Source organism: Phaethon aethereus (assembly GCF_964289735.1).
Source record: "Phaethon aethereus genome assembly, chromosome: 4".
Taxonomy (NCBI): domain Eukaryota; kingdom Metazoa; phylum Chordata; class Aves; order Phaethontiformes; family Phaethontidae; genus Phaethon; species Phaethon aethereus.
In genome coordinates, this window is record NC_138578.1 from 51,566,621 (window position 1) to 51,593,629 (window position 27,009).

The 27,009-nt window shown below is 41.5% G+C and overlaps 1 protein-coding gene across 3 annotated transcripts in view; it reads left to right on the forward strand.

Moving 5' to 3' along the window:
• The window catches only part of MTUS1 (microtubule associated scaffold protein 1), a gene marked incomplete at its 3' end in the record, with an annotated part of 92,459 nt that overhangs the window by 47,919 nt on the left and 17,531 nt on the right, over window positions 1-27,009 (forward strand). For all 3 annotated transcript variants that reach the window (XM_081999538.1, XM_081999537.1, XM_081999539.1), the window contains one exon: window positions 15,047-15,264. In XM_081999538.1, the coding sequence (XP_081855664.1) occupies window positions 15,047-15,264 (218 nt within the window). The remainder of the gene's footprint in view (window positions 1-15,046; window positions 15,265-27,009) is intronic.

Sequence of the window (27,009 nt, forward strand, 5' to 3'; positions counted from 1 at the left end):
TGTTGAAAAAGCTGTATTACTGTTTTCTACATAGCTCTTAAGAGCTGTAGGACTGATTCTTGAAGGGATTTAGGAAGTCGAATAGTTATTGTAAACTTTACTTTTCTCAGTTTGTTTCCAACCTATAAGCTTAATCATTCTTACATCATAATTTAATTTATTTTTTTAATCCATGAGCAAAATTCATGTCCTAGCTTGCTCTCTGAATTGTTTTATACTCTCTTTTATATTCAGAAATTTGTGACTTCTCTAAAAAGGGAATTTGCATGTACCAAAAGGAGAACTTGGATGTTAGCTATTTATTTTGTAACTTGGAATTGCAAACTACAGTAATTTATTTCATGAGGAAAATGTTAGAATTGAACCTTTTGGGGACCTTTTGGTAAACAAAGTATGATTATTATGGATAACTTAGCACTGATTGTAGTGCTTCCTACATGCTTGGAAGTGCTATCACCTAGCTTTTTAAAACATTATCAGTGAATTTGAGTCTAATCTCTATTTATTTGTCTGTAAATGGATGTAGAGTTTGATAAACACATGAAGCTGCTGCTGGAGACATTCAGAAACAGTTTTGGCACAAATACAATAATACAAAACATAACCAAGGCCCTGGAGGCTCTTTAAATTCCCACTGCTTGTCCTACTTTTTCTTCCATAATATCCTTTAGGCAGCGTTTCAGTGCCACGCTTAAGTCCAGTGACATTTGTTACAGTCATATCTCATCAGCTCATACTAGTGTTATTAAATAAATAGCTTCTGAGTTCAAACGAAAAGCCACTCTGTCCTCTCCATCCAAGATAGCTGCAGAGACTGTGCAAGAAATTGTTGCATATTAATGTGCTAGTCTTGTGGTCAAAAATGTATTTTACAGGTCTCTCTTGACGGCAGTTTTCAAGGAAAGACTATGGTTCCTTGCAAATTACTGAGCCTTACGTAGACTCTTACTCTGAAAGACTTTGAGTAGTTCAGAGAAACTAGAGAGGAGTATAAATATCTTGAATCTAACATTAAACTGAGCTCATAAATCTTCTGGCAGTTAACTAATCATGTGTTGGTTGTGAAGGAAGAATTGCTACATTAAATTAAGGGCAAGCACAACTGAGGAAATGAAGATCAGTGATTAAAGTTCCAAATTAGTTCTGGTTGGTTGGGATTTTTTTGCCTTTATTGCAACAAAGTGGACCTCTGTAGTAGATAAGCAGAAAGTGACTTTCAAACTGAAAGGCTTGATTCTGTATGCTACAAGAATCCTGTTTGGATTTGTTTGTAGTTCTTCCTATAATTAGCTGTTAAAACCTAGGGTCTTTGGAGCCAGGTTTGATACATAGAACTAGAATAAATTTATCGTGCAAAACATTAAGTCTGTTAACTTCTCTGTCTTGGATTTGTAAGTAAGTGTCTCTCCTTGTTACTTGATGTTTATCCCTAGCACACTTACAATACTTGCCAGCCCTTTGGGAAGGAAGCATGTTAAAAAGCAGTTGAAAAATAGTTAAGCTGTCTACGTGTCTGACTTCCCAGAACACAGGAGACTGCCAAGCATGTGTGCAAACAGAAGAGAAAACTTCTCAGATAGCCTGTTACTATGTGCATGAAATATGTGGCATATCGAGAGATTATAGTCAGTGATTTAATCTACATGGTCAGATCAGGTTTGATCTAGAAGAAAAGGTATCATGAAAAAAATGCGGAGGGGGTGGTGGTAAGACTTGAAACAGTTGAGCAGTCTGGTGAAATGCCTTTTATGTCTAGGGAGCGCTTACCTCAACGAGGAGTGATGTAACTGGTTTCTGGAGGTTTCTTCCAGCCCTGTGCTTCTGATACTGAGCATGGTAGGGTGGACTATACAGTATTAAGGAAGGAATGAGTTCAAGATTGCAACTCAGATGGCTGCTTCCTTTCTGGCTGTGCTTCAGCCGTTGCAGACCAAATAGCATGTGAAAGCTGGGATCTTCAAAAAGGCTGGAAAAGGAGGAGGGTTGTCTCGACATCATTCTGCTCTCTGGTGTTGTGTGAGGACTTCCTACACATGTGTGGGTATATAGCGGGCTCCTTCCCGTAACACCACAGACACACCCTCTCCCACTGGAAGTCTTTTCCCAGATGTGAAGGTACTCCATGTCTAAATATCTGCAAACAGGGAAACTGGCAACACTGAATGTATCCAAAAAGGGTGTGGAGCTAAGAAAAAAGGATCAGGATTTGCACTTGGGAGGCAATTAATGGGGTCTGGGAAGGGCTTGCAGACTGTATGGACTAATGATGGTGGGATTCCCTGTCCCAGTTGACTCTGGATCCTGACTCTGTAGACAAGCTGCAGAACGAAGGGCAAAAATATGCCATGTCCTGTACTTGTGACAAAGCAGCAGAGGGCAGCAGACATCAAGGAGCAACTTCTGGTACAGGAGGTGGAAATGGAGAAAAAGGACAGTGGAGGGGAAGTAGGAGCAGAGAGGAGTGAGGAACATGTCTTCAACATGGCTCTGTGCTTGGTTCTTCGGGCAGGTGTGCGTTTCAGGGATGACAAGGCACAGCTGCAACTGTAAGAAAGTATGCAGAAGAAAGAGGACTGCTTCAGATGTCCCTCTGCCTACCCAGAGCAATACCTGAACTAAAAACTTACTTAAACATAAGCCCTTTATGTAAATATAATTGGTAGCTTCTAATATAGCAGGTTTTTGCCTTGAAAAGCTAGGGAATTTAAAGGTTTAAAGTTGCCTACAGCATATATGATGAACTGACATAACAAAATTCAAATGCCTAACTCAAGGATAATAGGTACAGTTCACAAACTTTAACTCGGTCCTTATTGGCCAATGCATCAGCACACCGTAACACATTCTCATGCAATTACTTTCCATCCTGTTGTCATCTTTGTCCTTAAAAATGGATGACTCTCTGCAGTGTTTGATTTTTTTTTTTCTTTTGAAGGTGGATGAAGAGTTGTTTTATTAGTGTACCATTCCCTCTCATATCAAAACATCCATGTTCTAGACTTTGCATTATTAGTACAGTAGACCAGTTCTACCATCTTTCCCCTCCTTTTCTTTTTTCTCAGACAGTGGTATGTAGCACTGTGGCTAACTAGCATGCGTCAGGCTTTGTCCTATCCAGAACAAGCTAAGAAATCAAGCATCACTGTTGCACTTGGTTATTTAGAAAATAACCAGAACAAAGCTGGCCCACTGGTAGTCTAGCTGGTGCATGTTAGAGTTGTCTTCTGTAAATTGCACAGTATCTCAAATTTGTTTATTTAGTTTGCAGTCATCTCTGAATATATGGTGGGCTTACTAATATTTTTATCTTTGTAGTTGCTATGTGGCTCATTCATGCTTGATATGTACTGGCTAGGTGAAAATCTAATTCAATTCTAGATGTTACAGTTCCAGTAAACTTGACTAAACATATTGTGGATGCAATATTTAGACAAAATCACTTCGTATATTAGGTGTTCAAAACTCGACTAGTGCTTCTGTAAGATAGACCTGTGGTACAGAATGTAAAAAAATGTTATGGGCAGAATGCTGAGATTTCAGAGTATTAGTCAGGCTTGCACATGTACTACGCATTTAACAGGCGGACATGTGTCTAATTACACGTTTAATGTTTGAGTCTGGGACTCCTTTAAGTCCTTTGTAAAACACAGCTTGTAGAAATTATCCCCTCCAATCTTCTCATCTGCTAGAAAATTTGGATGTTGCTATTTTGAAGTGTTTTTTTAAAATTCTTTCCTGCTGTCATCACTACTAGGATTGACAAAATGTGTGGCCATTTGACATCATCTCACCTGATACTAACTTTGCCATCATCAAGACTGGAAAAGAAACAGCTACTGGTGAAGTGACAAAGAAACATGCAACACTAAGACAAGCATAGGGCACAGTTCAAGAGTCTTGATCACTGGACTTTCCTTCAAAACTCGCTCATAAAAGTGCACACAGGCTGATTGATCAAGCAGTTGCAGTGATGACATGAGTTGAGCTAATACTTGTCTTTATGCTTTTATTTCGGAAGCTACCAGCAATTTGGAAGGTAATGCATTTTCTCAGATGTAGTTTAGGTATCTTTACAAACATCATAATCTGGCTCCTTGCAAAGCTTCGGTCTAAGGTTAGTGTAGGTTTTAAAACATAAATTATAATCTTCAGAAATGCAAGTTTAATGTAACATGGAGATTCTGTATGCTTAATCACTACAGTAACAGGTCATACCAAATTAGTGGCAAATGAAAACGTGTGTCGTTAATACGCTTCCTAAAAGGGGGAAAAGCACTGTGTTCTAGGCGATCACTAGTGCATTTGACAATGTCCTAAAACAGTCATACAAGCTCGAGAGACATATTAGGACACCTGACATCTTAGGGAAACAACGACACATCAGTGTTAATTGCTCGATTGAACGTATGTTGTTAGTTGAGAAGTACCAAGGTTTTAAAGGATGGTAATTTTAATAGGCCTGTATATGCAGGCAACCCATTTCGAAGACTGTCATGCTTAAGAGTCTATTGGGTTAGGAACTGGAAAGATGATGTACTGAGGCTTATCTTAGGAGCCTTAGTGCAATGTCACACTTGGATTGTTGGTATTTTTCTTGCCTTGGATTCATGGCTGCCTCCAGCGTCTCCTGATTGCAGGGAGAGTGTGCTCTCTCTCATGAAAAGGTGGCAGGGGCATGCTCATAACACAACAGAAAAATTCCAGACCATCACACTGCAGGGCAGAGGGCTGGCTACACACAATGGGTTGTTATTTCAGAGCCTGAAAGAGTATGAAGTATGTGTCAGATTACCTGGCAAGGAGTAGGCTCAAGGTAAGGTTGGATGAGGCTCTGAGCAACCTGATCTAGTTGAAGATGGCCCTGCTTACTGCAGGGAGTTTGGACTAGATGACCTTTTAAAGGTATCTTCCAGCCCGAAGATTCTATGATTCTGTGATCTGTCTTCAGAAGAACCCTTGTGCAGAAATAGTTAAGGACTGCTTAGGGCTGCTAAGCCTTTTGTGGAGGTCACACAAAAGCTCGCTTAAGACAGGTGAGCAATTGGAAAACTGGCCTTGCTTGCTATCTTGGTTTCTTCCCAGTTGCTTGTATTTGCAGATTTCCTCTTCCACCCTTGTTTCTGTGTAAAGTATGCCGTAAGGAAACGACGCCCTTGGTTCATGCTCTGTTTGTTGTGTCAACAAGCAGGAAGCTAATAAAGAGCTGCATGTGGTATATTATAGTTTCTAGGTAACAGCTTTAGGCTGCAGGACTCTGGCATGGTCTGTAAGCATTTGGTTTCTTACCCAATAGTCAGCATTGTAACGGACAGGGAAGCGTTTGACATGTTAATAGGTTCCGCTTCAGAAGCGCTGAACTTCTCTTCTGAAGTTTTCATGCTCCTACCAGCATGAAACCCTGTGTGGTCAGTGCTGCAAGATATGTGTGAGTTAAGCATGCGATTAAAACAGTAAATAGTCACAGAGCTCTTTGAAGTATGTAAATACGTCTGAGATTTCCCTTTCCTTTTCGCTATCACGTGTACAAAGAGGATATCCAGTTCTGTGGCTAGAATTGACGAGCAAAAAGGGATGGATTTAAAATGCTGTACCGAGGCTAGAAGTCAGTGCTATAATACTGTAATGCAATGGATGAGTTGGCATGAGAGGACAGACACAGACTTCAGAAACAGTACTTCAAACTGCATGCCTGGAATAATATGTGATGATTTTGCACTACCCCTCCAGGCTGTACCAGCATTTAAGGAAAAATATGCTGAAAAACTTTTGTACCCCTGCAAAGAAGGGCAGACGGATTTCTGCTGTGTATGTTTTAATCCTGCTGAGTCAGTTTAAGCATCTAGGTCAGGTTTTACCTGTCTGCAGTTAAATTGTATTCAGTTCTTTCAACCTTTTTTAATGCCTCTGTGATGGCTGCTGTTCAGATTTTGTTCAGAACAATGTGAAAAGGATTTGATGGCAGCTAAAATAGGCTGATGTTCCTGACCATAGGCTAGTGGCTGACCCTAAAGAAGGGAAACTCAAAAGGTTACAGTAAGAGCGAAGGAAAGGGAGAGGTGCGGTTCTGCTCTAGAAGGCATTTAGTTGTTGTCTTGGGCTTCAGGCCGCGCTGGCGTGGGGGGGATGCAAGATAAGAAGTGCTGTTTCTCTTCCCCCAGATTCTTGAGAGAAGACCAGCTGAATAAGTAGCTAGAAGAGTTTCTGAGGTACAGTGTTTTCTTCAGAATTTCAGCTGGGCAAATTATTCAGGCACAACTCTGAAAAAAGAACTTGTCTTCCTGTGGACTGGAACTGGCTCATGACTGACGTGCTTGACACACAAACAGAGCAAGTCGGGGCTGTCTGCACCGGCTTATACAGACAAGCCTCAGGCAGAGCTTGGGAACAGACCATCACATCTTCAGGCATCTGTGTTTGTACAGTCACCAGCCTGGACTCTGAGAGGCGCAACAGGAAGGTGAGCGTACACCGCTGGCCAAGCTGGATGCAGGCAAAAATTACAGTTGCCCAAGCTGTGGTGCGGCTGTGGTCGGGGGTTGGAAGACTTCCATCCAAGTCTAGCCTGTCAAGCCCTCCACAGACACCGTTAATTTAGTTTTGTGACTTCTTTACCTGTAGATTTGTCTGAAACTGCTTCCTGGGTTTATAGCCCAGAGCAGGAGTTTTGAAAGAATTTAGGGTATTAATTTACAGCTAGCCAAATTTCCAGGCCCTCTCAAAGGTAATGTATGTACCGCTGTAGATTAAACCCAACAGCTTCCTTATTTTTATGGATGTTCTTAAGTCTCCCTCTCTGAAGTGCCGTAGCTTGTCACGAGGCAAACTTTGAAGTCAAAGCTGTGAGATCAAGTGGTTGATCGGTCTTTCTGTTGTATTGCTCAAATAGCTTGCACGCATTGCGGCAGGGGGGAAGGTGGCGGGAGAGGATGGTGGGAGAATTGTAGGGAGTTTTTGGGACTTCAGAACTAGCTGTGTAAAGATTAACGTGGAAGGTGAAGCTATGTACTCGCTTATGGGCTGGTTCAGATGTGAGAGTGAGATCTGATAACTCCTGAAAGGAAAAAACAGCAGAATAGGACCCATGGGTCACGCAGTACTGCATCTGCTGCGACTAGCTCGCTTACAGGAGAAAAAGATGAAGCATCTAGAGTAGGGGTCAGCAGTGTAGGTCTGTGTTCTTCAGGCTCTAACAAAAACGGGTAGAACTTCAAGTTTACTTTAGTTTTTATTGGTATATTTGAAGAAATTTGCTCAAAATGTCAGTGAAGACAGTTAGCTGTAAGTGTTTTGTGACTTTATATTGTACAGGATACATGTTTTGTAATGCCTTCCATAACTTGTTTTTTGTGTGTGTTGTGGGATGTGTTTGGCAGCATTTCTTTACCTTTATTTCAGTATTTTAGTTGCATCTTGGCTGATGTTATAAATATTAGTGTATATCTAGTTTGCAAGGATATATCAAGTGAAACTTCTTGTCCAAGTGTTCCCTCCTATTATACATAGCAAGGACTCTGTTCTGTAGTGCTCTCTTAGTACTTACTCTCTTTTTTCATTTTTAGTTTGGTATTTCTCCTTAGTTCTCAAACTCTTTCAAGCCAAAAAGTCCAAGGGGGAGGGTGTGTGGGGGTTTTTCTGGGGGGGGAGGGGGAGGGTGATATGTGCTTAGTAGCTAATTACAATTAAGTGTGTAAAAAAAAAAAAAAAAAAAAAAAAAAAAACAAAACCAAACAAACAAAAACAAAAAAACACAAAAAAAAACCACACCCAAACGTTCTGAAAAAAGGAAAAGTCAATATATAGATGCAGCTAGATGCTTCCTCTTTCATGATTGGGAAGTGAAACTATCTGGTTGCTGTTTTAAGTCTGACCCCAGTCCTACAAACTGGTCAGCCTTACAGAACATGAAACTACCCTGAAGGTCAAAGGAATAGATTTCCCGCCCGCCCCCCCCCCCCCCCCCTTTTGGTATGATTCACTGTAAGCTTTGTGTAAACTTTTGTCTAATATTTCAAATGTGCTGTATTACTTAACACTGTGAATGGTTTAGCGAGTTTATGTGTTGAGTTCAAAACTATGCATGGTGCTTTTCTCAGATGTTTTAACTTCATGGATTTTATTCTTGTAATATTAGAGCAGTAGAGATAGGGGTGTTTTGTGTTTACTGGTAGCTAATTGTGTAAGGAATTTTGTAATCAGACCTCGTAGTTTCAGTGAGGAATGTACCAAAGACACTGGTTATGTTCTGGATGGAATTAATGTTTTTATATAGAGCGAGACCAATTTCCAAGGAGAGCTTTTCTTCACAGGGTATTATATTATAGCAGAGAGCACTTGGCAATCGGGGTGGGTGTGCACATGTATAGAAAGGAGCCTGCAGCCTTTGGAGCTGGTGGCATTGGACAGGAATGACAATTGGAGCAGCCAGTTTAGTCACTTGAGCTTTGTCAGCTAGGCTTTTGGTGTAACTAATAGAGAAGGGCTCCCCCCAAGCCCTCCTTGGGATGAGCCTGTTCCCTTATAGAGGGACCAGGGGATATCAGTTGGATGGCCCTTCCCCTTCCCTCCCCTCCCTTTTTTTTTAACCCCCAAACTATCTTTTACCCCAGCTGAAATCGCTGCATGCACTCTCTGGTGATTTTAAGATATAATTCCATGAAGAGTGAAACTTAGCAGGATGGCACTTTGAGCTGTTCCTCTCGGTATAACCACAGGATCCGTGCTGGCTACCAAAGCTGTCAGGAAGAGTTACATCTTGGGTGGTTGAGCCAGGATGAGCCAGGTGAATAGCCTCCCTGTCACCAAGAGAGACCGTTCTTTACCTGTATCATAACTGAACCAATGGAAATGAGTTCAGCTGGATTCTCATTTGCTGCCAGGAAGTGTCTGACAAGGTCTTAGCAAGTGCTTCACCTCTGTTTGTGAGATTCTGAGGATCTGCTGAGGTGTGGTGAAGGCTGGAATGAAGAGTGACACTGAGCTGAATTACTGCAGGTGATGATCTTGGGATGCAGAAGTACTGCTAAAGCTCATACCTGGCTCCCTTCACCTACCTAAATCTTTTGTCAAAGGTGTTGCCTGGATTCAAACTTCAGATTGTGCTTGTGCAGTCAGTTTTGTATACTGGTCCTTAGTGGTGACTGTACGTGACTAATAAGACTCAGGAGTTCTCGGGTTCACTATCGAGCTAGAAATGGGGCAAGGGGCTGAGGGAGGAAGAAACTACACCCGCAGCCTGTAGCTGTGCTGGGGAAATCCCATCAGAAAGCCCATGCAGGTGATCGAGAGACTCAGAAAAAAGCTCCACCATTGGTGGTGTGCCCACCAGGGGCTACGATACCACTGCGACAGCAGGACAGTTGGGGCATATCTGCAAGCTGTGAGGTGCTCTGTGTGGAAGGTGTGTCTCTGATACTTTCCTGGTCCCATGAGTATGCCTGGACTAGTGTAGGAGGCAAACTGGAAAGTGAGCGGTAAACTTTCATTGCAAGCGCGGCTCTCCCCAGATTAGCTCTTTGGCCAGCAGCACTGTGCTGAGTTGGAAATCCTACATCTGTGCATGTATGGACTATCGGCGTTCTTCATAATGCTTCCCAGCCCAAAATGGTGCTGATGGGGGTTATTGCAGTTTTGGATGGACAGCATAGGCCCTCTGCTCTGGGGTGTCTGTGGGATTGTCGCTGTCTCCAAAAGCATCCTGGAGTCATGACAAGGCCAAGGTGTAAAAGCACTCCTGAGCTCCAACTTGTGTGCTGCTCTGAGTCCTTCTCGGAATGCTGGGTGTTGCACTGAATACCAGCTCGCCTCTTCGAAGGCAGAGACGGTGGCCTTCTGTAGGCCAGGATCTACGTTGTATTGGCCATTTTTTCCACACTGAATCCGATGAGTAATTAAATCACTGTGTAACAAAACAGCTAACAGCCTGGTGTCATAAATCTACATGTTTCTAGGTGAGGTCTAGAGCTGTAACGGGTTCTGTGCTTAAAATTAAGAAGCTCTAGCTTTTACAGAGAAAAGTTAACACTCTGACCTGGTAGCTAAAAGGCTCAGCCTCCCTAACCTGCCAAAAACATCGCATTAGTCAGTTTTCCTGTATTGTTCTGGTAGCTGTTGTTTGTGGGCTAGAGGGCTTCCTCAGGATCTCGGTTCTTCCGAAGATTGCTAGAAGAGCATTGCTAGCTGTGGGAATGAGGAAGACATCCAGTGAGAGTGGGGCAACGTCCAAGGTGCTCACAGATGTACTCCTGAACCCGCGCTGCAAACATTAGCAGAAGGACAGGTGCATAATCACCTTGGTGAATATACAGTTGAAATAACTAAGTGCTGTTGAATTGTTTGGCTTTCAGCTCCTGCAGGCAACTCAGGCTCCTTTCGAGCCTTTGTGTTGGAAAGGAAGGGCCGCTGTGTTCTTGCAGAGTGTTTGGCTGCGTTGCAACAAACCTGGTTACTGATGCCCAGGCATACTTTGATTGATGCACAGATCAAATGACTGTTGGGAGTGGCTTTTGGGGTGACGTCCCATGTACAATGATGTCAGCAAAAGATTTTAAAAAATTCAGGTGTGGCACGATCTGCCAATTAAACTGATTAGTGCTCTGGCTGAGTCCTGAGAAGAAGGAGCTCTGGCTCTAGAGCCCTGCTTATTGAAGTATTTTATTTGGTGCCTTTGTCTCGCCTCGTACTAGACTTTTACTTAGTACCTTAACTGCAGCATGCTGTAAATTGAGGCAGGATACTGTACCACAGGCGATGTGCTAGCTCTCTTGCTATCTGGGGAAATCTGCTACTAGCTGACAAATGTCCCTGACTGCTTGGAAGCTGTGACACTAGAATAGGTCCTGCGACTCCTGTGGGATCGGGATGGAGTGCCTTGCTGCTCTGTTGGCAGAAGTCAAAGCTAGCCAGGAGGCGATGCAGGCTGGACAGAAGGAACTAAAGCATGATGTGGAAATATCTCAAAAGGAGATCAGAACAGTGTTAGCGCTGCAGAGGAGCCAGCAACAGGTGAAAGAAGATCTGAAAGCGGAGGTGAAGTCCAGTCATTTGGATATAAGAACTGTGCTTGAGGAAATCCAGCGAGTAAGAGAAGAAATGGAAGCTCGATTAAATACTCAAGCTGATCTTGTCTTACTGATCAAAGAAGTGAGCACCAATTTAACATGTGTAGACAAGGCTTTCCAGAAAATGGAAGAGAGGCAGAAAGTTTTTACCAGCCTGCACCTCCCTACAAGAGAAAATGCTGAGCAAGGATTTTTCTTTGAAAAATGCTTACACAAGACACACATGGGTTTTGAAAAACCTATGGAAGCTCACAGTTTGGATGAGGAATGTGAAAAGAAGGTGCTTAGGGGTAAGACAATGGTGATGGCAAAAGCGTGGGGAGAGGAGTGAGGTTGTACCTACTTGTGCTTGTCAAGTAGTTCACTTAGGCTATTTGGAATGCTTTTAAGAAATGTAATTTTTTTAGAAATTTAATATCTTGCTTAAAGAGAATAATTTCCAGCTAGTGCAGACATTACTATACTGACCTTCCTAGTACATGATAAGCAAAGGAAGGCTTTGATTTGGCTCTGCAAACCGAAAAGTGGGTGATAGATGTTTCGTCTGGTAATCCAGCAGCAGTGCACAAGATGGAGAGGCTCAGGAATCCAGCAGCCAGGCAAGCTCTGAGATAGCCAGCCAGTCAAGTACAATGTCAAGTACTGTGGAATACCCCAGCGCTTAAACGTAACTTTATGGAACGCGTCCTGATGTATAGGCAGTTGTGTATTTTGTGCTTTTGAATGCCTATTAACTAGAGAAGCTATGTATGGGAAACAGTTTGCTTTATGGAAAAGCTTGGGATGGGTCTAATATTCTCCCCAAACAACTAGAGTCAGCTGCTGCCATTGTAGAGGGAGTGGGAGGATTTCTGGACCTTTTCCAGAGTCGTGGGGTATTCTTTTTGCCAGCAAGATACTGAATCGTCTGTGAATGATTCAGTGATGAAAAGGCTTAGTCTTTGCAAAATCACTGCTAATTATTTTTTTTTTTTTTTTTTACTGGTATGGAGGAGGATAGGATAATCACCTTAGATGGTGATTATGTCTGGTTACTGTGCTACATGCAGTACTTGAGAATCTGACTTATAGTCTTCAGAAATTGAGCATTTCAACTAGATCAGGTACAGAGTTTTTGAGCCTGTTGGAAAGGAGTCCACAACCTAACGGACTGGAAATGGTTATGCTTCACAAGTCTGGCTGTATAAAGGTGTAAGTAAAAAGGCCAAAGTGAGGAGGATGTAGGCTGGTAAGCAATACTGTCTTTAATTTAGACTCCATCACTGATGTGTTGTATCAGTAATTAGACTCATGATGCTTTTGTTTTAATGAAAGCATGACTTTTGTTTTGACATCACAGCATGCCTTCTATACAAATCTGGAAACAATCTGTCATTGCCCAGAGGTACATAGGCCATAAATAAGTATTGGAGTGTCGCTGGTGTTAATCTGTAGAGGCAGTTCATGCTACAGAGGGTTCATGCTAGCAGAGAAATGCTTTTCAGCATTTTAAGTGGCTGTGTATAGAACATGTCTGTGATAAAATTGCTAACAGGAATGTCACTGAATTTCTCTAGTGCATGTTTTTTGTTCAGCTTTTTTTAGTATAGTATCCAGAGTTGGCTCGGTTGGATGTTTGAATGAGCTTCTAGGAAAAGACTTGGTAGTCTGGACACCAAGATAAAAGCAATGGTGTGAAACGGGCAACCTGATAAAGGCTGGCTGAACTCTGGAAAACAGTGGATATCTGGAGTCTTGTGTCACTTGTGGTTAGCTGTTGTATCAGTGTATTTAAATTAAATAACTTCATTAGGTAACATTATGGGATGTAATTTTTTCCCAGAATAAAAATTGTCTGCAAACATTTGTTCAAGTTTAACGCAGCCCTGTCAGGGTCCTACAAATCATTGTAGAAGTAATTTTGCATGGTTAATTAAACAATGACATTAGCATCTGTATCAGTGAATTTACCCACTACCCTTACATCAAGAAAAGTGCTCTAAGTTCTCTATTTATTGTAAGTGGAGCATTCAGGAAGGGAGGTGGAATATATGAGAGAAGTAGGAGTATGTGAGCCAGTAGGGCAGGGAATGACTGACTGTACATGTTTATTCTCTAGTCCCTGCTCTTCTTTTCCTCTCCTGTTTATTATTGTCTCTTGTGATTTTTTTTTTAAAGGAGCTTCAGAAGGTAACCAGTATTTCCGAAACACAGTATTCTCAATAAGATTGCTGTAAATCTGACACGGTTGCTCTCAGATATGAACTGTCATTCATTTAGAGAGGTCTGCTCAAAGGACATCATTGTGCCTGCACTGTGAGGAAAGAAGTGGTCACAGTAGTTCAAATGGTGGTAAAAAGAAGCTGTCTAGAGCTGGCAGCCAAGCTTGATCTTTCTTTCCCCTACAGACTTGTATTTTGATTTGTGTTATCATGTTCATATACCTTTTAACAGCTCTATTAAACTGCAAGATGGTAGGTTTCTATTTTCTATTAGAAACACTTTAACAGTCAGCATCTCTGAGCAGAAGTATAGTGAAATCTCCAAAATACAAGAGCATCTGAACATGATAAACCAATGTGCTGACAATTCTCTAACTGTGAGGGCTGACAGAAAATCCTGCCTAGAGAGAATTTATTTGGAAATTTTAATAGTCTCAGGAGGTACTTTATACCTGGCTCAGTAAGAGAGGCAAAGAGGACATCAGTATTTTGAACAGGAAACTCATTTTCAAATGCTTTGAAAGCAAGTTAAGGCTGTGCAAAACTGATGTATTAATGCAGTAGTTGATGTGTCAGTCAAGCTAACATTAACTGAGAATCAAAGCTTTTGTTATTAATACTGACTCCAGTCGTGTGATTGAACCTTACGCTGCTAGGACTATTCCAGAGCTACGTGACAACCTTCAAACCAGGTGCTTGGGCTTCAGAAGGAATTACTGAGCAACTACATCTAGTTGGTTAGTTTGTCCCCTGTTTTTTCTGCATGTTCCTATTTTTCTTTTCTGTAAATCTCACCTCTCAGGTTTTTTCACTTTATCTTGAAGAAATCTTGTTAAGTTGAAACTGTACAAAGTAATCTGCTTAGATGTCTTCATTAAACAGCTAAGGGATATTTATGTATTGCATCAGCCTTTTATTGCAAAAGTGTTTGCTCGTTCCCCGTGCGATCAAACGGGGAAGACTGGCCCTATCTGCACAGCAGCACTGTACTACCTTTCCAGTCTGAAAGCAGCAGAGAAACTTGTAACCTCCGATGTGTTTACAAGTCAGGCGCTGGATTATGTAATGTGGTTTCCTCTGACATGAGATGATTGTGTACTGTGAAGGGATTGAGGTTGCAACATAACTAGGAATATTAAATTAACGATGTAATTCTTGGACCGTGAATGGTGGCGGGGCAAACTTGAAATATATTATGTTTTAGGGCATTTTTTTAAAGTCTCATCCTTGTGGCTGAACTTGCTGACACTAAGAAATGCTCCAAGAATTCTGGTTAATAAAGCTCGAACCTGAGTGGCAGAGAGGGGAGTTTTTGCAATGAAAATTTTGAAAGGAAGAGAAAGACCAAGTAAACATAGGGAAAATGATTTTGTATTCAGCGATACTTTGGACTGTAGGAAATAGGAAGTCTATGTTGCAAACGGAAGTGGTCAGCTGGTATGTTAGAAATAAGTTACTGGTTAGGTAGAATGACAGAGATCTTGCATTTTATGAAAACAGTTACTCAAAGCACAGTGCGAAGAGTATGCTGAAATGTAAGCCACAGAGTACGTGGAGGTAAGGATGAAGTGCAAAACACTGTGCACAGGGTTACGGTGCTGGAAATTAACCCGGAAGATGATAGTGTCTGCTCGGCAGTGCTCCTGAAATAACCCTTTCTCCTAGTTAGTATTTCAGGAAGTGTTTATAAAAATTTACGACTACTTTCTTTTGCAACTGCCTTTTAAATTTTGGTGGGACTTTACGATGATAAAGCACATACTAATTAGTTGTTGTTGTTGTTTTTAGTTGACAAGGGCAAGCAGCGAAGTCCCAAAAGCTCGTGCATACAGACTCAAGGCGCCACAGATGTGCATTTGCCTGGCACAAAAACAGCCGAGTTGACACAGTACAAAACAAAATGTGAGGCCCAAAGTGGAATCATCCTGCAGCTGAAGAAATTCCTGACAAGCAGTAACCAGAAGTTTGAAGCATTAACGGTTGTGATCCAGCACCTGCAGTCTGAGGTAAAAACTCGCAGCTCATCAGTTGTGGCTGTAGTTTGTTGAACTCTTCTCAACAAGGGCTTCTGAAAATACTGATATACCGATGCGTAACATCTGTGTTTCCATTACAATGATTTCTGTTTTCCTGTGGAGGTAGCAGTAAACCTGCTCCTGGCATCAGTTGGATAGGAAAAATAAAAACCCCGACGCTTGAGTTTTATAGCCTCTTTGCCGCTTCACATCGTTTTTGGAAGAGAAGTTTTAAAATGTTTGTAGTCAGAGAGTCCTTTGGGGTTGAGTACCTTTCCAAATATGTGCTTCAAGTTCTGCCTTTGTAGGAGAGACTAGTTTCAACACACAATCTGCATGACCTTGCTTTGTTATCTGAAGTTGGATAGAAGAGTATATAAGGGGTAGATATGTTTTTGAGCTATTCAGAATAAAGTGTGAGTTATAATGATTGTATTTATTGCAATCCTGCATTATTGGTGGTGTTTTACAGTTATGAACATTTCCTTTAAAAAAAAAAAAAGAAATATATCTGGAATTTAGAGTGGAATTAGTCTGATGTGGTTTAATGTTTATTTGTTCTAGTCTGTTTGAAATACATAATGACCTAATCAGTTTGGTACTACACTAGAAACTTCTGGTCTGCTTCAAAAACTTTTGAGAAGAAAAATCTGAAGTTAAGGAAATTATAACAGTTATGGATTTACACTGCAGCAGTTGATATAGGCTTTAATAGCAGTTTCTCATGGACTTAAAATTAATGTTCCAAGATTGGTATCAATTTTATTTCAGCTGTTCCAATATGTAGTGATTTTATAGTCTGGTATACAAAAAAGGACTGATTTTTCTTATCATGCTGCCAGAAACATAACATTCTCTTCTTGTTGGATAATATCTGCTCGCTCTCATTTCATCTAAAAATACTGCAATTAAGTCCAAGTTTAGTTCAAGTCAGTAAGAGCAGTGGCTCTTAGCCAGTTTTGTGGGTTTGGTTTGGTTGGGTTTTTTAAGCTCTTGATTGGAACACCTTTCTCTGCTAACAAACTACTTTAAGATCTTCAAAGCAATTTGATACAGGATTTTTGGATGGCTGTCATCTAATATGAAATTACGAGATTTATGTGTGAAATTCTCACTGCTAAACTTCTGTGCAATCTTCTAATTACTGTATAATAAGCACCTTGAGTTTTGGTAACTTATGTAATTAAATGTCTTGGCCTAGACTCTTCTCTCAAATATTTTGTATTGCAACTTTTTAAAATTCAGGAATACTTTATCAATGTAATATTTAATGAGAAGAAGCCTGCCATACATATTTACATCTTCCAGGCTATTTTACAGGTCATCTAGTCTAAACGTGATTTTTATGTTTTTAAGAATAATGGGAGTGATTATTTAACAGGATAGGCAAGAAAAGAAAAAAAAAAAAAAGCAATGTTGAAGATAGAAGGAAGAGAGAACTGCACAGAGGAAACTAGTAATTTTGCTCTTTCTTCCTCTTCATTGTTCTTTTGCAGGTGGAAAGAAAAAATAAATTTTATTTCTATCAAATTGTATAAAATGAGTAATCTTGGAGACTTAGGTCTAAGTAAAAAGCATATGAAACGGGGCTAAATATGGCGTATTGATGTACTTTCATACCAGTTATTGGTATTGAGGTTGTTCTCTCCTTTCCCAGGATAAGCCAATGCTTGGTGAACAGTCATTGTCTTATTCCTGTGTACTTAACACAGGGGTGAGAAGAACTTTTCTGCCATGGTTGGTGTAAGGAATTTTTATAATCTAGTAGTTAGCTGGGGGAAATATCCTGTAGGATTTCTGTGTTTTAGGGAACACTGTGAAAAGCTGTTTTGGTTTTGTGGTTTGCTTTGGTTTTGTTTGTTGGTTTTTATTTGGGGTTGTTTTGGGGTTTTTTTTCCTTTCTGGTGTGGTGTGGAGTCTGGTATAGCTAGCTTAATCTCAACTGGCCATATATTTATTTTTCTGAAGTATCTCTTGAGTGTAGTTTTCAAACTCTCTTGGTAAACTCGAGGAGAAACTTGGAGTTAGGTTTTAGCTCTTAAGGCAGGGGCTCATAGCTTAACTGCTGCAGAGCCAAATGAAAGTAGCTTTTCTGGTTCAAAAAACCCCAAATTAATCATGCTTAGCTGATTACATGAATAGGAAAGCTGTGCTTCCATTCCTCCCACTAGAGCATGTGTGAAGTGACATGGTGCAGTGTGAGCTGAGGGAACAGCCTGCTGTAACCAGAGGAAGGTCCTGCTCTGGACTCCTCTGGTGCTGGTCTATCCCTGCAGGAGGCTGGTTCAGCTTGCAACCACCAGAAAGCTAACCCAGCCAAAGAGAGAGCATTTCTTTGCCGGCTTAGCGACATGGACCGTCCTTACCAGCGGTCAGAGCCAGCGCAGGGTGAGACAGGGTCAAGGACAGGCTGCCTGGCCGACTGGAGAAAAGAGCTGGAATGAGCTGCGAAGTCGCTTTGAGGCCGTGCAGCCCAGCCTGAGCCTCTTGGCAAAACCTGCCCCAGCCTCTCCCGCTTTCCCTGCAAAGCTGAAGTTAACTGGGAGGTGACTCGGCTGTTGGGTTTGTTTGGGTTTCCTTTCCTTTTTTTTTTCCAAGAGGTCCCAATATATTTCTGCACAGAAGTTTAATGTTGCTTCTCATGAGCTCATTTGAAATGAGATAGCTGCGAACAAAATCAGGACTTGCTGGCAATGACTTCTGTCAAAAATGCAGGCAGCCCATCTGGAGTGAAGTTGAGAGGCTGCTGTCAGAGGGTTAAACGAGATTGAGCAATGCTGCTGGGCTGTTTCTAGCTGAGCAGGAATCTCTAGCAAAACTCTGCCTGAGCTCAAACCTGTTTGTGGCAAGCATTATCTTGGAGCTGTCAATATTGACAGCTGTCTCTGATAATACCTGCACACTCGAGCTGTTGGAGTTTGCCCAGGGGGTTTCTATGCTTAACTACCTTTACCAAGACTCTTCTGAATTTAAAAATCCTAAACCCACAATTCCTACCGCACAGGAGCTACTGTCGCACTGGGTTAATACCGGATGGAAACCCTGGTGGCATCCAGGATACTTGATGGCAGTGAAAGGTCTGGCTGGCGAGAACACCTTACTGTACTGAGTTTTTCCATTGTTGGCAGCTGTATGAGCGCCAGCAGTGTTAGAAACACGCATCAAACTGTGGGCTAATCACAAAAGCAAGCTTAGTCTTTCTAGACTTCTGCGTTCCTCCTGGCCCCCTGGTAATTGCTATGACTTCGTAACTATTTTCCTGTTTTTTAAGTTAAACAAGAAAGGAAAAGGGGCAGTACAGAGGAAGTGGTGAAATCGGCCATTTACAGTAAGTGCATGAAGTGCCAAGGAAAGCCATCTTCTGTTAACCTTTAACTGCATCGAGCTCTGAAATTTGCACCACTGCATTTGAGTTGATCTTTTAACTTCCCCTGGTATTAATTTTGCGTATTAATTTTGAATTTATTTCTCATCTCTTCAGTAACAGAGGTGTTCACAGATGCTTGAAATACATGGTTTAGCATGTCTGCGCCAAGTCAGGCCGTGGCTGCCACTCCTGCAGCCCTGTGCTCTCTTCCCTTGCCCTTGTCTCTGCACGGGCTGGTGCTCGCCTGGCCTCGAGGAGCCAGTTCAGGCACCCAGTCCAGAAGAAAAAAGAAATTATTGTGAGTCTGGTTTTGTAGGTCTGTCCATACCCAAAGTGTTAGGGGTATGCCCCCGCACAGTGGTTCACTGCGGGATGGAGTGGGACTGGAGAACCACCAGTGCTGGGGTGGGAACATGTGCCTCAGAGGTCTGCAGCTGTGGGTAGGAGCCAGATGCTGCCTTGGGAAAGAAAATCCCAAATTGGGATTGTTTTTGTGATGTCCTGCAAAAGGACATGACCGGCTGATGAGACTGAGGCACCTCCTGAGGGGTGCGCAGCCCCTTCCCCTGCCTCGGGGCTGCCCTTGCAAGGCCCGAGGGCTGCAGCTGGGCATTTTGAACCTCTAACTCACTGCCAGATAAAAACTGACGCGTTTGGGGTTGGGGGGGCGTTTGCTTTAGCAGCACAGTACTAGCTTGATTTTAGATCTGTTTTGGGTAACTTCTAAAGCAGTTTAAGGGAGATTTAACTTTGAGTGGGAAGGTAATGTATTGTTAGAGTGACTTGAATGGCTTTGTGACTGTTCAAAGTGTGAAGTGACAAATGCTACCTTTTCATCGTCTCATTTTAATGCGTAATTGCCACATTCAGAACTACTCAGGCTGTTAAAAAAAACCTTTAGATGGTAACATGTTTAATTATTATAAACAACCATTTCTGTTCTTCTAGTTTAATAAATGAATGTAATTAAGTGCTTCAGTAGCTCTTTCAACAGATTCTGTTGAAACAGCTCAATCAACAGATTCTGCTGAAGAAACTAGCTACAAATTTGTGTCTGTGCTACAGAGATGAACAGAAATTAAATTTCGCTGTTGTGTTTCTCCTGGTATGGTTATGGGAAGACTGGTATTTACAGTTCAAACTTTACTTGGAATGACTGTGGCGACATCTTGAAGAAGTTTCCTTCATAGAGGGAAATGCCATTTGAGAGGTTATAGAGCCTTGACAATAATACATGGATACCACTAATTGTGGATGTGACATGGGAAGCAACGTAAGTAACGTGCTAGAAATTGTGTGGCTGAAACAGGCTCCAGTATTTCTAGGTGGAAATAGGAATTAACCATTAGTATATGAGCTACTATGTGGCATTTCCTGACACATGGATGACTGTAAGAGTCAAGATACTAGTTTTCTGAGGAACTTCTTAGCACTGTAAAGAGGGTTTTTTTGCATCTTGGAATATGCAGAGACATGTATCAGGAAAAAATTGTCCTGGCTTTTGGGGGAGTTCAGCAGAAAATGTTTATATTTATCAGATGAGACATGCATATCCATCTGAAGGAGCAGAAGGACACATTGCATCACTAAACCCAAAAACCCATTTATAGTGAAAGGAAGGATTTTGGAACAGTCATATTTTTGGCCTATAAATCCAAACTGTATTGGCAGGCCTATTGTTTAGAGCAGCTGTCTTTGAGTTAAATTTGTAGTTTTGGTTTTCTAGAACCTAACATCAAATTTGACTGGGTCTCATTAGGATCTTCATCCAAAGTGTACTTCTGTACACAGATAGTGTAAATCTGGCTTTCCGAAGTATGTACGTGACTTTTTGCAAGAGAGAGTAAGGATATTTAATTTAGATAATTTTTGTGTTTCTTCAGATTAAAAAAAAAAAAAAAAAGTCACTTGGAACATAAACCAAAAGACAGTATGTTGAATTTGAGGAATTCAAGTTTCTTCTGTTCAGTAAAGGAAAATATTTGAGAAATAACACAGTAGCTTCCCCTGGAAAGCAAACCTAGGCTCTGGCAGCTTGCATCTGACGGGTAGCTGGAAAGCAAGGAAGTTTTAAATTATTCTCAAGGTCCCTGTGAGACATGGCTTCTAAGCTTGGCAACAAGTTGAAGGTTTGTGAGCTTTAATGTACAGAAAAACATTTTAATCCATTAATTACTGTGAAACTAGGCTCTGGTGGAAATAGTTTTTTAGAAGACACCTCAGTTAAGCAATTTATTGGGTACATCTGGGTGTTCAGATTGAGTTACAGCTGGAGGCAACTGGGAGTCCTGTCCTGCAGCTACTCGCAGAAGGTGTGTTGAGAAAAGACACGTTTGACTCTGAAACAAGTTTGGTGTTTCAGGCAACCCGTGTTGCTTTCAACGATGAAGCTTAGTCTCATGATTACCTTGTTATTTCTCCTAATGTACTTTTTTCAAGAAGATGCAGAATTAATGACAGTAGCAAGCTAGATATATCTATTACCTAGATATATAGATAGGGTTAATGGAAGACAGAAAATAACATCTTTGCTGCTTGTTTTCCTCTCGTACTGCCTTTTCAGATGAAATTCTAAACAGCCTTAACAAGGAAACGATGTAAGACAAATACTGTAATATTGTGCAAGCATAGGATCTCGTATCCTAACAGTTCAAAGAACCTTATAAAGATAATTATAATTTTATAAATGCGAGGACCTAAGTTGTGACAGTATAACTTGTTAAAGCCAAATGGTATCTGATGGAGACTTTGTCTCACACTCAGATGAGATGAACAGAGACAAAAAATGTTTAATACTGAGAAATAAGTAATTGCTCAGATAAGGTAAACTTACTTTTTTTTTTTATGAGATCAGAATTTTTGCAGGGAAGAAAGGAGTCATTCTATGTGACAAGTGAAAACTAGTAACAGACATGAGAAACCCTGTAAAATAGAAAACAGGCTGTAACAGAGAAGTAAAGTTAAATAGCCCACCTGGACCTAACTTTGTAAATTTATGCATGAAAGTGGGCATCACTTCTTCAAAATGGGAAAACAAAGATCCTATATGAGTGTGAGATCACACGTAAAGCTTGTAAAGGCATAAAGAGCCAGCAAGTGTAAGATCCTTGTTAAATATTGACTCATAGGAATCCTGTTTGACTGGCTCTCTGCTTTAGTGTTTCCCGAACTAAACATCAGGGAATAAACATCTGATTCTCCATGAACGTACCTAGCAAATGAAAGAAGTAAAACATTAGAAATTATGTGAATCTCTATCAGCTAATCTCCTAAGTGTTGTAGTCTGAGGCTTAATTGAATTCCATTTGAAGTAGTAAGTCAAGGTTAAAATTGATTGCGTATTTCATTTGGTAAGAAGGCAACACATACACTAACAAATGCCAATAGTAATTTGGAAATAGTAGTTTCACTGTAGCTTTTTTTTTTTTTTAATCTGAGATGGTTAATGGCATTTTTGCTTTACTGCAGTAATAGCCTACTCCTCCATTCAAAAATGTACATGGAGCAGGGGATTAAAGCCTGTTTGCCATGCCACTCCCTTGGCTCATTTCTTTAGCTCACTTTTACTTATGAGTGATGCAAAAGAAATGATATTTTAAGGGTTTTTTTTAAAGTGTGGGGGGGTGATTTTAAAAAAAATCACTTCTAAAATTGTTGACTTCTAATTAGAAGATTTATTTAGAAGATTGGGTTTTGCCAGCAAAGAAGGAGCAGGAACTGGTAGAAATACTGTAGTATAAGGACCAAAATAATTGAAGCAAATGTCATACTGCAAAGCGGATATGAATGGCCCTTTTGTTACCTCTTCATAATTACCTCCAGGCTATAGCTGATGACACACGAGTGACTGGAGTTTATGCAAAGATGTGACTCAATTTATACATTATGGCTAATGATGATGCTCATTTTTTCATGACTGGTGTGGCACAAAGATGGAGTGGACTCCAGTTTCCAATGCTTTGTCCACAAGAGGAATATTTGCTCGGATGAAAAAGACACATCCTGTATTAAGAACTGTTGGCAACTGAGACTGCACCAGTATTAAAAAGTTAAATGATAATCTGTTCTTCCATACAAACTAAGTCCATCTCCTGTGAGGTCTAAGCATTTCTATTACAGAACCATAATTTTTTTTTTTTTAAGATGCTCAGTATTTCTCTCTGAAGCTTGATTTTTAGAAGTGCTTGTGGTTTGAACTAATGGCTTTCAAAAATCAGACTTTCCTTTCCCAGAATAAATTTAACTTGACCCCATGGATGACAGTAAAACACATTTAAGTGCTTCCTTTCCGTTTTATGCACTCTGAACAAATTTTATTTAGTCTGGTCTAATAAAATGCTTTTTTAAAAAGTTTTAAAACATTTTATAATGTTTTTATATTTGACGCTTTATGTTCTCCTCCCTTCAGTCTTGACTCTTGAAATGACTTGCTTTCTCTGACTTGCTGATAAAACTAGAAAGCTGATGTACAGCCTTCCAGTTCAGAGCCGTTTCCACCTGCCAGTTCTGCCAGTGGCAGGTAGAGTGGCTGCCTGTGTGCCGTGGAGTCCTTGGCACTAGCATCGCCTGGGCCTTCCTCCACCTTCTCTGGGCAGGGACCACTTCTCATCCCAGCCTTGAGAGGGGAACATTCCAGTATGGTCGCTGTATTTTTGTGTCACGGGAAGAGTCCCACGAGGACCTAGAAGTAGATTGTGTCTGTTCCTTTGCAATGTACTAGTGTGTTGCAGTTTTTGGTTCTGGCAGTGCATAATTCTTCTTTTGAACCTGTTTGTGGATAGAAGATAGAAGGCTTCACACAAGTACAGTTTTGGGGTAGGTCTGGGATTCATCCACATTTATCTGAGGATGAAAAATTGAGTGAGATGATGTGTTGCATGGGGTAGACAGGGCAACTATGATAGGTAGCTTAGCACGTAGATATTGGGCTGACATAGCTGCTTGAAATTAAAAAAAAAAAACACAAACAAAAAAACCCCCCCAAAAAAACCACACACAAAACAGCCCATATTTTGGTATATAAATGCAAACTTTTCAGTGTTGGTTCTTTACTACAACTCCGAAAGAGTACATGTTTTGTTTCCAGGAGTGTGGTGGTTTAAAATGTGAACTGTGATGTGTGGGTAACTACTACCAGATGGGTGGTGGTAGCTTATTTGGATACACATACTCGAAACAAACTCTGCCATGGTTTTCTCTCTTACGTCAAGCAGCTGTTGAAGGACTTGTAGCTCTTAATATGAAGGAAAAATTTGCAAAAGGTGAATAGGGCTTTCCAGCCAGGCACAGCCTATCTGCAGCTCTCAAAGCCTTGACTTGCAGACAGAGCATGGGGCTCCCACGCCAGGGCCAGCTCACCTGGCCAGCAGCAAGACTGTGCTGGAACATCCGAAATGGTTAGTACGGCTTGTCGCGTGTCCTCTCAGGGAAACAAGAGTTGCCAGTTTGCCATGAAACTGCATGCTCCCAGATTTGGGGTCTGCAAAGCTGCTGTGGGACGCTTGAGGAATACCCACTTATTCCAGCTTGAGAACTGCTCGTAACCTGAGCTCTTGGGGGTATCTCGTGCCTCTCTCACGTGAAGATTTGGTATAGGTACATAGCCAGGAAGGCTGGCTGCTTGCATGCTTGGTATAAATAATCTTTTTTGTTCATTCTGAGATGTGGACTTCCATAGAGCCTCCCGCTTTTAAAGAGCAATGGAAACTGTTCAGATGTTGATGCAACATGACGCTCATTTGTAACCCTAAGCTGGCCTGTTTGAATCTCAAGCTGTAGCAAAAATAGCTGTTTGCCAGGAAAAATATTCCTAAGCCTGTAACTGTGCTGCATAAATGCCAGTAATGCAAACACGAATGAGAAATTTCATAACTTATTCCATTCCTGACTTGATCATTTTTGTCATCTTAAAACTGTCATGTTTTCCACCCCCTTCCTTGGACCTCTTCTTTTTCCATCCAGTTGTGGTGGGGCATACCTCACCTTCCCAAGTCCTTGCTATGAGGCACACATCCCCCTGAACTCACTTGTCAAATTTTCAAACCCTGTGAAGGATTTTCAATTGCCTAATCTTTCACAGAACAAGAAATGTCCAAGTCTCCTTTATGCTGAGCATTTTTTTGTAGTGTCTGATAGCAGAGGTGCACCTCCCTAATATTGCCTGTGGCAAAGCTTTTATCCCTAAACTCTGTTCTCATCCCTTCCTACAGCTTCCATGTTTATGGTAGGGGGAATGTTTTGACTAAAGCTCAACTGGATTTCATGTGCATTCTTCTAGATTCTTTGGAAATAAGAAAAATAGGTACCAAATCATCCTACATGATCTTGGCATAAACTATAAATTGTGCCAGGAACAGCTTTAAACTGGTATGAAGACCCTCCTTGAATCTCCGACAACTAAGGGAGGATGATCCCTATTGCCAGATTTATCTGGATAAATGAACAATGTCAAAATTGCTCAATCCTGTATGCTTCCACTTGGTTCTGCTCTTTCAATTTCTGGTATCGATTTCTCAACTAGAATCTTGTAAAGCATAAAGTCAAAGGTTGCTCGATATTCTAGCCCGAAGCACGTGCATAGCTGTCTTTAAACACTGAAGATGGCCCTTACTGGATTATCCAGGTGGTCTTTGGTGTTTCACTGCACTTAGATGTCTGGTCTTGGAAACTTTCATGTTTTCTCGGGGAGACTCCTGTACCTGGAGCTTCAGTTCTCTCAGAACCTAGGTAAAAGTGGGCTAAAATAACTGCTAGTCAGTCTGACTACTTCATGTGGCTGCTTAACTATCTGATGGACTTACTCCTCTTATTTTAGGCTGGCTAGCTTTTTCTGAATATATTCTTTAATGGGCAGTGATGATACAGGGCTGTCTGGATTTCTTGATTCGCAAAGCTATGAATGGACAAGCTGGAGGTTGAGGCATAAGGTTAAACACCACCAGTAAAAAGCAAGAGGGCTTAAGAGCAGCAGAAAACAAGAAACATTAAAAAAAAAAAAAAGTAAGGCAGTGTTATTCTCTTTTATTTTAGGTTTTTAATCTCAGCTTCTGTCAGTCCTTGGTATGTTCTGATCTCATATGCCCTTTTCTCACCAAATTGCTTTAGCTGAAAACAAATACAGAATGCGTGGACCATGAAGTGGGCCTTTTAGAAACACTTAAGCAAGCAAAAACATTAGTGTTTCCAAAGGGTCTGCTGTGTGGTCCAGCCACTAGGACCCGAGATCTGAGATGTTTTACTGATGCAGTGGGTTGGAAGAAATCAGGTTCAAGATGGTTTATTGAGAATTAGAATAAAGAATGAATATGCAAACCAAGGCGGCATTAAAAAACCAAAATACATCTCCTAAGTGTGTTTGTACGCTACTTTAGACATGGGCAAGGTTACCGTAAAAGCTTTGGAAAAATCCCATCATCAGGAGCCCCGCAGCATGAAAATAAGAGTGCTTGGGTGGTTACCTTGCTTGCAGATCCACTACGTGGCTGTGTCCCAGCGTGATAGGATGCAGCTGGGGGAACTCACTGCAGCATTCGCGTTCTCATCCTCAGATGCTGTGTCCATGGCGGGAGCTGGTGTTGAACAGGAACGAGATGGCCCGCCTCTCCTCCCTGAGCAGGGAAGAGCAGGGCAAGTCCTTTCAATAACGGAGCGCTCTGCTCTCCTGAGAATTCGCCGTGGAGGGTGAGGTGTGGTTTTCAGTGTTAGCCCACTGTCATCGTAAAAAGCTTCCAAGTGCTTAACGTAAAACTGTAACACAGCTACTTAATACCCCTACCCGTGTGTCAGTGTCCAAATAACTGTTAAGACTGCTTAAACTGTAGTGATTAAAAGGGGATCTTTCCCATACAAGATCACAAATACAAATATTTCTAGTAAAGGGCTGGCCCTTTCTTCTAACCAGCCTTTTCAGCTGCAGAATAATTTCCTATAACTTGCATCAGATGAGAGTGCATAGCATAAAAATCACTCATTTTGATTAGTGCTGTGTCAGACCTTAATACATGGCTGGTTTCTGGGTGCTCATTCCCTCTTTCCCCCCCCCCCCCCCCCCTTAAGAACGGTGTATTTTACTGCTTGCTTTGTTCTGCAGGCATGGAGCATGTATCCCCACCTTTTAACCAGGGGACCTGGTGCCGACGTTAGCCTGGGGTCAGGCTGCGGCGAGAGTGATGGGGGCAAACGGGGAACCTGCTGTAAAGGTGAGGTTTTCCCTGTGGAAAACCGGGTGCAGGTGTGGCCCTGCCAGTGTGCGAACTCGTCTACCCTGGTAGCACGCAAAGCTTGGAATGCACGCAAAGTGAATTTCAAGCTCTCTGCATGCGCAGGGGCCATGAACGCAAGCCTGGGCATTGACAGCAGCAAAGCTGCTG